At 41.1% G+C, this 12,377-nt stretch overlaps 1 protein-coding gene across 16 annotated transcripts in view; it reads right to left on the bottom strand.

Moving 5' to 3' along the window:
- Positions 1-10,252: 10,252 nt before the first annotated feature.
- Mycbp2 (MYC binding protein 2) overlaps positions 10,253-12,377 on the bottom strand; it is a 234,193-nt gene continuing 232,068 nt past the window's right edge. For 15 of the 16 annotated variants that reach the window (XM_031362810.1, XM_031362803.1, XM_031362817.1 and 12 more), the window contains one exon: positions 10,253-11,092. In XM_031362810.1, the coding sequence (XP_031218670.1) occupies positions 10,977-11,092 (116 nt within the window). In that variant the 3' untranslated portion in view covers positions 10,253-10,976. The remainder of the gene's footprint in view (positions 11,093-12,377) is intronic. The other variant, XM_031362818.1, reaches the window with a different exon arrangement.

Here is a 12,377-nt window from a genome sequence, read left to right on the forward strand (position 1 = left end):
CCCACTTTTCTTTATACTGAGTTTCACTTTGTATCCCTGGCTGGCTTGGAACTCATTATGTAGATCCGGCTGGCCAGGAACTCTGAGATCCACCAGCCTCTGCCTGCCCAAGGCTGAAATTGAAAAAAATGTGCCACCACACCCAGCAAAACATGCTAAACTTTAAAATGCTTTTATGTATTTGTTTTTAATTTATTAATTTGATAAGCTTTATTTTCATTTTGTTGTAGGTGTGTGTGTGTCTGTGTGGGTTTGTGCACACGAGTGCAGTGCCCATGGTGGCGTCTGGTCTGGAATGGAATGGATGCTGCATTCCCTGGAGCTGGAGTTAGTACAGACAGGTGAAGCACTGTCCTGAAGGCTGGGAACTGAACTCAGGCCAGCTGGAAGAACAGCAAGCACCCTTCAATGCTAAGCTGTCTCTCCAGCCAAAAGAAAATACTTCCTTTTTTTTTTTTTTTTTTAAGGATGAAGTCATGAGAGCAGGTTCTGTCACACACTTAAGACTGTCACCATTCCATAGATAATATAGTGTATATTTAAACAAAGGAGAAGAAAGTAGTTTTAATGTTTTTAACCAGAAAACAATACATTTGAAGAGTTAGAATGATTAACCCGATTTAAGCTTTAAACATTGTATCCATGAACTGCCGGGGCTGGAACACTGCCTTATAGGTAAGAGCTCTTGGTGCTTTTGTTGAGGATCCCAGCACCCAGGTGGTTCACAACCATTCATAACTCCAGTCCCAGGAGACCTGATGGGGCCTTGAAAGTGGAGCACAGGCATACATGCAGGCAAACACTTATACACACCAAATAAGAAATTAAATTAAAAGCTGGGCAGTGGTGGCGTACGCCTTTAATCCCACAGCACTTGGGAGGCAGAGGCAGGTGGATTTCTGAGTTCGAGGCCAGCCTGGTCTACAGAGTGAGTTCCAGGACAGCCAGGGCTACACAGAGAATTCCTGTCTCGAACAACCAAAAAACAAAAAAACAAACAAAAAAAAAGAAATTAAATATTAAACATTTTCATCAAATACACTATTCAAAATATCACATTACACCTTAGGAGGTATAATTTTCTGTATTAGTTAATGAATTTATTTTAAAAAGTCCAATGAGGAATGGGAAACACTACTGAGAATAAGAGTCTAGGTGAGCACTGTTCGTCAGGATTGCATGCAAGGTATATATGCAGTTTAGGTTTGTAGAGCCACACGAAAAGTTAAAGGTCCCTTAGTGATGTGGCTCAGCTGGCAAAGGTGCTTGCTGTCCAAACTGTTGACCTGGGTTTTATCTCTGGAAAACAAGGTGAAGGTGGGGAACGGACTCCCTCTGGCCTCCTGACCTCATCTGGAGGACACAAGGGACACACAGCCACACACACACACACACACACACACACACACACACACACACACATGCAATAAGGTGAAGGAGGGCTGGAGAGGTGGCTCACTGGTCAAGAGGACACACTTCAGCTTCCACCACCCACAATGGGCCACTCACAACTGCCTGTCATTCCAGCTCCAGAGGACTTGAGGGCACCTGCTCTCACATGCACAGACCCACATAAAGGGAACAAAATCTATTTCATTTATTTTACTTAAGCCAATATAGCCAACATATTATTTCTACATGTAAGCAATACAAAAAAAAATCATTGGGCTTTATTTTCTGTTTTCCTCTGTGAGACTCAGTTGGCAAAGGGATACTAAGTAGTTCACAGGTTTGGGGAAGCCCAAAACTTGATAAGGGGAGGGAAGCCCATTGTAAAATTACTAGAAGCTTAGTGGCTTAAAATAGTAAAAAGGAAAAAAACAGTGTTTGTGCAATTCTGGAAATAAGATGTCCAAAACAAGCTAAAATCAAGTTGTCAGCTGGGCCACAGCCTTGGGGATCCAAAGAGGGAAAACCTGTTCAGTTGCTTTTCCTGGGCGTCAAGGCTTTTCATGCCTGACTTGTTCATCTTTAAGGCCAACAGTGGGTCATCACCAAGTCCTGTCATGTGTGAGGTCTCCCTCCCTCCCTCAATGCCTCCCTCCCTCCCTTTCTTCTGACCCCCTCCCCACGCTTGTATTCCCTAACAGAACCTGGTCGCTTCTTCTTCTTTCCCCAACTGGGACCCTCCCGATGACTTGGTCACACTGGTTAATCCACCCTAACCTTTCAAAGTCCATATCCTCCCATTTGTGAGCTAGACATTACAAAGATTAAGAACAGCAAAATTAGAGAGGGCATTGTTGCGTGCCCTCCTCCCAGCCTTAGCACAAAGGTTAGCTACCATAAGACATCCATCAGTAAATGATTTATCTCATTAAACTACACCCCCAGTCTTCGTGTTTGTGTTCTGTGTAGGTCTCCTTCCCAGAGCTTAGCACAGTTCCACAGTTCCGTTCACACAGTCCATTCAAAGCGCCTGAGAGGAAGTAGGGTTACTAAGCAACAGAGAACACAGCCCTGCCCTCATCAGAGCGTGTGGTCAAGTGCTGACCTGGATGGAGCAGGTGCTCAAATATTTATTAAAGGAATCAACAAAGCTGGGTAGTTTACAAACACTTCTGAGGAATACTAATGCCTTGTTCTTCCTAAACCGTCTCCGACATGATTGGTCTCTCTCACTTTTTAAAACTTCCCAGTTTCTTCAGGAGCCTACCTGAACTCGCTTCTTTAGTGAAAATGTAGGGCATGTTGTTACAGAACCTGTAGCTGAGAAACTGGTCATAGAAGTCACTCTCTGAATCCATGGTTACTGACTGGACACTGATGTTCAAACTTGGCTTTTATTTCAGTTTTTTATGTATATTTATTACTGGTTTTCTGACTCAGGGTCAAACCTTGGACTGCATGTGAACTGTGTACCTATGGAAGCTAAAGGGCAACTTGCAGGAATTGTTTCTCGCCTTGGTCTATGCCTATCCTTACATGGAGCAGCAAGTGCTTTTACTCCCTGAGCTAATCTCTAAGGCTCTCTGTTTTTCTCTTTGTATGATGTGTGAGTGTTTTCGTGTGTGATCACAGTGTGTGTATATCGTAGAACACTTGTGGAAGTTGGGGAAGACCAGCACTTGTTTGTCAGCATCTTGCCGTCTGTCTACATTGTTTGAGGCAGGGTCTCTCTCTCTCTCTCTCTCTCTCTCTTTTTAAATTAAATGTTTTCTTTATTTACATGTCATACAATATCTCCTTTCCCAGGTTCTCCTCCGAAAAAATAAAATAAAATAAGAAAACAAAAACAAGAGCAAACCCCTGTTCCCTCCCCCTCCCCCTGCACACCACCCCACCCTCTCCTGCTTACTGGCCCTGGCATTCCCCCACACTGGGCCATAGAACCTTCATAGGGCCAAGGGCCTTTCCTCCCATTGATGACCGACTTGGCCATCCTCTACATATGCTGCTGGAGCCATGAGTCCCACCATGTGTACTCTTTGGTTGGTGGTTTAGTCCCTGGGAGCTCTAGTTAGTTCATATTGTTGTTCCTCCTAAGGGGCTGTGAGTCTTGGGTCCTTTCTCTAGCTCCTTCACTGGGGACCCTGTGCTCAGTCCAATGGATGGCTGTGAGCTTCTACTTCTGTATTAGTTGGGTACTGTCAGAGCCTCTCAGGAGACAGCTATATCAGGCTCCTGTCATCCAGCACTTGCTGGCATCCAACAATAGTGTCTGGTTTTGATGATTGAATATGGGAAGGATTCCCAGGTGGAGCAGTCTCTGGATTGTCATTCCTTCAGTCTCGAGGAGGGTCTCTTATGGTTCACTGTTGTGTACACCAGGCAAGGTGCGTGGATGCTTCCCAGCATTCTCTTGCCTCTGCCTCCCAGGTCACCCTTGGAACACTGGGATTGCAGGTCTGTGTTAATGTATCTGGCTGTTAAGGAGGCTCTGGGGATCTGAAGTCAGGCACCCACACTTGCTCAGCAGGTATGATTCCCACTGAGTCATCTCTCTGGCCCTTGACTTTTATCTCATAATTTCTCTTCATTGAGACTTCCTTTAGAAGTGATTTTTAAAAATATTATAGTTGGATTTCTAAGGTACCTTCGATCACAACATACTTGTCTAGCTAGAAATGTCTAGGTCTGGACTCTCGTCAGGTTTCCCTGGATGAAATGTCTGGTGGCTTTTTCTCAATCAGAAGCAGGTACACGTCACCCATGTTTCTAGCTAGAGGCTGTCGTGGGCCTGGATTCCATGAAGATTCCTAGGAGCTGAGCCACAGCCCTCTCACTAAGCTGACAACTCCTGGAAAGAAAATAGCCCTGTCCTCTTGCAAGTTGGTCCATATTACAAGTGTCCACTTACTTACTATTCTGTTAATGATACTGCAGCAGTAGCATCATGTAGCAGACCAGGCTTGGGCTTTAGGGACAAGAACTCTAGATTTTCATATTGGGATTATTTTCCCCAGCAAAATAATTGTAGAAGTCGAATTCAGTCATTTCTTTAAACAGCCGAATGAGATGATTAACTCACCTGCAGTTGGTGGTAAATGAAATACCAAATTTAGAGACTATTAAGTGAAAGTTCTCCTCATCCGTGCACTCACTTTCAAAATATTTTATTGTGGAATTAAATCACTTTTATAAATATTTGGTTTGGGTTTGGTATTCTTGTGAAAAAACGAAAGAAAGATTAAAAATTAAAGTAAGTGGCTGAATCAAGGTGACAGGCAAACAGGACACAGAGTGCTTAGAAAAGTCAGGACTTGCCTCAAGCGGTGTGCCATCCCAGTTGCTCGGCATGCTCTTGGCATGCTCTTGGCAGGTTTTAGGAGATTGGCTGTAATGTCCTGCTCTTTACAGTCATCATGTGGAGCATGTGACTTCAACCAGGTAAAACACAAGAACAAATTAGGTGGGAAGAGAGGCAGAGCAAGAAGAAGATCTGAGAAGACAAGCAAATTAGTAAATACCAAGTTGAAAACGAATGGAGTACTGCTAATGTTTCATCAAATAACATTATGGGCAGAATGAGAGATGACTCAGGCCTGACCAACCTGACCAGATGGCTAGGAAGAAATGGCTTTTTTTTTTTCTGTTTGAAAATAAGAAATGTTTATTTACAGAAAGACTAAATCCCCCTATTGTACCTCTGCTCTTTTCTGCCTAATACATTATCCAGGCAGGATGGTCTGCGCTTGAATGTTTTCACTGGGGGTTGGCCATAACCATCTTTCTCATGTACTTTGTCAAAATTCATCCCTAAATTGTAGGGCTTGAGTGATGAAGAATGGCTTCCTCATATACTCAGAAGTCACTTTGAGCACACACTGTAGTGCTCTGTGGATTTTCTTGGTCATTACTAACATGTTCACCTGCCATTCTGAGAGGTATGTCACTACCTTTCTGTCTTAGTTTCATTTCCTAATGCCATGATCAAATACTTTAGCCAAAGCAAGTTAAGGGAGAAATGGCTTGTTTAGCTCACAGATCCAGGTTAAAATCCATCATAGCAGGGAAGTCACAAGGCAGGAGCTCTAGACAACAGGCCATATTACACCTGTAGTCAGAAAAAAATAGTAAGAAATTACCCCAGAGCTCAGCTAGCTTTCTCTATACAGTCAGGATTCTCTTCCTAGGGATTGATGCTACCCACGATGGACTGGTCTTCCCACCTCAGCTGATTAAATCATAACAATCCTCCACAGGCCAATCTAATCTAGATTAAGTCCAACTGTCCTGCCTCTGCTCTGTAATGAGTCTCTCTTCCCAGAAGACTCTACATTGTGTCACAATGACAATCCGTAATACTTATTTTCCATGGCAGTTTAAAAACTGTAGTTGAGCTGTCAGCCAGCAAAGTCAATGGACCCCCGAGTTTTTCTTATATGTCTCTTCTATGTGAAGGAAGCCTCTTACTTATGTGTACCCTTAAGTTAGTTTCAGTTCCAGCGATTGTTAGTTAAATATTTACAGCGGCCTCACTATAATCTCCTGTTTTTATGGGGGTTCATGAAGGGGTGAATTCATCTTTGTACCTACCTGTGTCTCCTGAAAACAAATTAGTCATCCCTGAGCCTGTATGCACTATGAAACCACTCACTGTTCTCATCACCCTGAAGCTTCCACATTTCCACATCAGTCTCTCCACCACCACCACCACCACCACCACCACCTCTTCCTCTTTTCCTCCTCCTCCTAATATTTTTTCTTTTGCTGAAAATAGATTTTTCTTTTTTTTCATACAGTTTATGGAGATTACAGTTTTCCCTCTCTCTGCTGGCTCCAGTTCCTCCCCAACTTCCCTCCCTTCTGTATCCACTCCCTTTTTTGTCTTTCATTAGAAATGAACAGGCTTCTAGGAGTTAACAGTCAAGCATTACAAAATAAAATATGATAATATTAAAAAACAAACAAACATCACATCAAGGCTGGAAAAGGCAACCCAAAAGAAGAAGAAGAGCACCAAGAGCAGGCACAAGAATTGGAGACCCGCTCATTCACACACTTAGGAGTCCCATAAAAATAGTGACCTAAAATCTCTAACACAAACACAGAGGATCTGATTGAGACCAGTGAAGGCCACGCGTTTGCTGCTTCAGTCTGCCAGTTATTACGAGGCTTGCTCAATTGGTTTAGAAGGCCTTCTTCTGATGTTCTCCACCCCCTCTGGCTCTTGCACTCTTTCTGCCTCCTCTTCCGCAGGATTCTCTGATTCCTGAGGGGGAGGGATTTGGTGGAGATATCCCATTTAGAGCTGTGTGTTCTAAGAATTCTCTCTTCACATAATGTCTGGCTATGGGACTTTGCATATGTTCTCATTTGCTAAAGACAAAGCTTCATTGATAATGACAGAATTAGACACTTAGAGTATAGCAAAATATCACTAGGAATCATTTTAATGATAGGTTCTGTTGTTGTTGTCTTTTTTTCTTTGACCAGTAGTGTTTGGTCTTACCCTGGGTGTCCTGTCTATCTAGTCTCTGGCTCTTGGTCACTTAAGCGATGTCGAGTAATAGTTCTGTCTGATGGAGTGAGCCTTAAGTCAACTCAGACATTCGTTGGCCACTCCCTCAAGTTCTGTGCCACCATTGCCCTAGCACATCTTGTAGGCAGGACAGATTGTAGGTCAGAGATTTTGTGGCTGGATTGGTGTTTATGTTTCTCTTTTGGGAGCCTCCAGAGTATCTTCCCACAGGAAAGACACCAGATGGTAGGATGGTAGGTCTCCATGTAGGCACCAGCTTGACAATGACTCACAGAACAATGAGTTCTGAGAGCGTTGTCCTCAGCAATGGGGCCCAACTGTCACTTTTCAGAGAGCAACCCATTGTCTTAGCAAGAGTTGGGATTGTTTGGGGATTTCCATGAGACTTCCATGACCAACAACTCAACTGAATGCAATGCAGTACTGGTACTGAAAGCCTCTTTTGGTGACAGGAGATGGCCAACTGGGACTTCATGTCTCCCATTATTATGAGAACTTATCTGGATTGCCTTTAGATAGTTTCCACTGCACTAGGCTTCCATATCATTCCTCAAACGCCCCTCAATTCCAGCTCTCTCCTCTTGTTCCTTCCCACAACTCTGTATTTCCCTGCCCTCCACTGACCCACTTGCCCATAGTCTATCTATAAAAATCTATTCATGAATCTCCCAGCCCTACCCCCACAAGAGCCCAGTCAGTTCATTTAAACCTAACCTCTGAGTCTATGAATTGTACGATTTCCTAGGTGTCTGCTATGTCCCATTTTTGTTTCTCATTTTGCTAATTTGGATATTTTCTCTCCATCTTTTAGTTAATTTAGATAAAGGTTTGTCTATCTTGTTGATTTTATCAAAGAAAAATGTTTCACACAAATCTGCAGTACAGAGTTATTCAGTTTCCATAAATCTGTGTTTCTGTTGTTGTGGATAGCTAGGTTTAATCTGTTCTGGTCTGATAGGATGCAGAGAATTATTTCAGTTTTCTTTTATCTTTTGATACCTTTGTGTCTGAGTATGTGGTCCACTTTGAGAAAGTGTCCTGAGATGCTAATAAGAAGGTATTATGCCTTTGTGTTTGGGTGAAATGTTCTAGAGATATGTTAGGTCCATTTAGTTTATAACATCTGTTAGCGCCACCATTTCTGTTTAGTTATTCTCCAGACGACTTGTTTGTTGGTGAGAGTGGCATATTAAAGTCTCCCACTATCACTGTGTGAGGGTCAATATGTGATTTAAGCCGTAGTAGTGTTTCTCTTACAAATCGGGTACCCTTGTGTTTTGGGCATAGACATTAACAGATGCAATATCCTCTTGCTAATTTTTTACTTCGATGAGTATGTACTGTCCTTTTCTCTCTTCTGATTAGTTTTTATTTGAAGTCTACTTTGTCAGATATTACAATTTCTACATCAGTAATTGTTGATGCCTGTTATTTTGTTGTTATTGTTGATAATGTGTGTGTACCTCCCCTTTTTGATTTTGCGGCTATGAGATTATTTCCTGTGTCTTCATGGGTGTAGCTAACCTCCTTGGGTTGCACTATTCCTTCTAGCACTATCTGTGGAGCTGGATATATAGACAGATTTTTGTTTAAATTTGGCTTTATCATGGAATGTCTAATTTTCTCCATCTGTAGTGATTGAAAGTTTTGCTGGGTATAGTACTGTGGGCTGGCACCTGTGGTCAATAGTACTCTGTCCAGGTCCTTTTGACTTTTATAGTCTCCACTGAGAAGTCCAACTCTGTTTCTTGAAATGTAATTTTTCAAAATATGGCTCCATGGCTTTACTTATGATCTCATAACCAAAAATAAATACTATAAACCAATAATGATTTTTCATGGACTTTGAAGCTTTTGGCTTGGATATTTTTATGATATTTATTAAAGGATTCTATACAATAGTTATTAGTTACATGTGTTCAGAATTGATATCACATATATTTTTATTAAAAACTCATTTTTGGGACAGAATCTTGTAGTTAATCCATCCCTAACCTTGTGTTTTTCCCTTCTCTACTTTGTTCCCCAAAATAATGACTCTGAGATTTCTTATATATGAGTAAATGCTTAGTCCAATAGTTTTGGCTCTGTTACCCGACTAGCTTCTATCATTGTCTTAATGAACTGCTTGTTTTATTGTAAGTTATGGCACATGTCTGGTTGTCTGGTCCCCAGTTTCGTGCGCTTGTCTTCTTCTGGGTCTGGACACAAATCCCTTTGCATCTGACTTTATTCCCAGGATTCTTTCTGTACTGGAACTTCTATCTCCCTATTTCCTGCCTAAGGTAAAAGCCTAACATTTTATTGACAAGTAATGCTTCCATAACAGTACAAGAGGTTCTTTGTATAGAATCTCATCTATACCAAGATGGCTTCAAAATTGCTATGCAGCTTAGGATGATCTCCTGCCTCGGCTTCCAGAGTGCTGTATTAAAGTTGTGCACCACCATGTCTTCTTTATGGGGTGCTGTGGATGGAACCAAGGGACTTGTGCAGGGTGGGCAAGCCCCATTTCTTCTAGTGCTGTCATTTCCCTCTCTACTGCTTCCACTCATGCTCTCATTTGTCTGCAGGTATGTGTAGGCTCAGGTGAACCATCTGCCTTGCTTTTCTTTTAAGACAAGGTCTCTCACTGGCTACTCACCAAGTCCTGGGGACTCACATCTCCAAGTCCCAGGAGCTGAGATGACAAGGCTTACTACTACAAACAGCTGTCTTTTGGAAGCGTGTTCTGGGCAAGCAGAGTTCCACCCTAATGTGCACAACATACACACCTTATGATGGGCTTCTCCTGGCTCCCAGTGCTGTTTTAAATTCCTCACATTTGCTTAGCAGAAACCAAGACCATTAAATTTGTTAATAAATTATATGTTGGCAAAAAAATGAGTCAAATCTTTCCTCAGTATCATGAAATACACAAATCTAAAATTTAATATTTTCATAAATGGAAAAAAAATCTAATCAGTTAAACAAATATTAGCAAAATAAATAGGTAACAAATAAATGGAAAGGTGTATCCACATATGTTGGAATCTGTAGAAGTTAAAAACTAGTACACTTACATTGATAAATCATGCAAAAGGCAGAATTCTGGCCAAGACAGAGGCACACTCATTTCCTAAGTGCTTATCTCTGTCTCTGTAGATGTGTCTATGAGATGATGTAGCTTTGAATATTTATTTTCATGTTTTGCTTGTTTAAGATCCCATTGCTTGCTTTACTGATATTTTTATTTCCCAAAACAGGAAAGCTATGAGCGTGTTATAAATGGGTTTTAGGCTTCAAAAGTTGTTTAAATCGTTTTTCAAAAAATACTTTACACAAATATTAGACTTTATCACTGTATAAAAATGTACAGTGGCTTTATTGACATGTACATTCCAATGTTTACAGCTGCAAGATAATGAGGCACACTCAGTATTGCACTTCATTAAAATTTCAGGCTCAAACTTAACCTAGAAGTTTAAATGAAACTGCTTTTGTAATTTAGTAATTCTTATACAGGACAAACATTGATAGCTTTATATACAGTCTGATACTTATTACATTTATAGGCCTTACTAACACAATTTTTTTTTAAATAACAGTCTAGGAAAGAAACCAGAATATTCCTCTTTTTATACCCACCTGTGATGCAATTGTACAGGATTACAAAAAGGCAGTATACAATAAACAGTGATTATTTTTCTTTCTTTTTTTTTTTTTTTTGCTTGAAAGCCAGCATCATTCTTAGTCCATGAGAATGGAGATCCTTTTATATCGATTATCTATAAATGTCCAATGCTTCACAGGCCAGTGACAGGAATGGCCACATGCAAACACCTCACAACTTTGATGTCTTGGTTCAAAGAAGATAAACCAAAATAATGGGGAAACGTTCGTAGCAAGAATTTTATGTACATGGTATTTGGCATCATTCCTGCGCTGTAAATGGTTCCTTTTCAGAATGTAAAATGGTCCCGTTCTTATCCTGAGCAGAGTTTAAACTTCACTGCATCCTCCCAGTGGATGAAGGCAACTATTCTCTCAGTAGACAAAGGAGCTGAAAGTTCTAAAACGTGTGAGCATTTCTGCACACGCCACACCCAAGCGCAAACTCTTCCCCTGTGGGCGGATGAACAACGTGGAGTGGACATTCAGTTCCTTCTAGCTGTTTGCCTTTGGGACCTGTATACATGTTGAAGGAGGTAAAGAATGTAATTTTAAAATACGCACATAAATGCCATGCGAATAAAAATCAAGTTATTCAAAGAAATAACATGTCTATGAATTAACAAGCCAAAACCAATTTTCTTCGTAGCACAAATATGTTCGCCATGCAAGCTTCGGCATTATGGACACATGTATGTATGTACATCAGATAACAGGAAGTGGAATGGCCCAGACCCATAATATGCTACCCAGAGGATCACTAAGCTACGAAGTTTTAAGGATCACTCTCTAAGCTTAATCTAGCAGAAAATTATTTTGCATCAAAAAACAAAAACAAACAAACAAACAAAACTAAAAATCAGATCTTTGGGGGGGGAATTTTTTTTACAAGTAAAATCAAACTTAAATATAAATAAACCATGTTCACCTTCATCTACTTCACTGAAGAAAAACTAATTGCATACTAGCAAAATGGGAAGACTGATAATGCCATTTGTTAAGTATCTGAAGCAAAGTCAAGATGAGTTAAAACATGAACGTTACAGTAACAGACTAGCAATCTGGAGAGAAACACTGCGGGAAAGACACAGGTTTGAAATCAAGTAGGTTTATAAAATGTCAAAGCAAAACCTGACCGTTTCAATTTAAATATTTAAATGATCTGCTAATAACTGCACAGTATAGGTGTGACGATCTTAACCAGCATGACTCGTCTCAACACTGACAGACTCATCCTAACTCTTGTGTCTCACTCCTGGGAGTCAAGTTTTATAAGGACAAAGCCCTTCATGGAGTCTCATGAAGTGAGAAGCCATGCCTTGGCCTGACCTCTCATCTCAGCTTACACTCCACAACTGTGTCCTTTGGAACACTGACTTCTTTGCAAACTTCATCATTTTTAGCATTTTTGTTTTAAGAAAATACAATTTCCTTTATTAGTAAAACTTGGATTTCCCCGGATGACACTGTTTGCCTTTAAATTCTCTACTTGAAGTGGCTGTCGCCCAGGCTCCTCCCATGTCATAAGGCCTGGAAGCATGATGAGCTTTCTCCCGGTTCCTGCTTCTTTCCAGACCTTGACCTACAACTGCTGTCGAGTCTCTCCTTTCCAAGAAAGATCATCTCTGATAGTCTCTGGTCTCCACTGCATTCGCTGCCTTAGCTTACTCTTCTTCCTCCTCACTACCATGGCTCTTCTCTTACTGACAGTCACCCTAACACCCTAGCACCCTAGCCTAACACCATAGCATTCTCCATTTGCTTCTATCACAGTCTGCTACCAATTAAAGAGTTGTTTTTT

This window comes from Mastomys coucha, unplaced genomic scaffold (genome assembly GCF_008632895.1).
Source record: "Mastomys coucha isolate ucsf_1 unplaced genomic scaffold, UCSF_Mcou_1 pScaffold9, whole genome shotgun sequence".
In the NCBI taxonomy this organism is placed as follows: Eukaryota; Metazoa; Chordata; class Mammalia; order Rodentia; family Muridae; genus Mastomys; species Mastomys coucha.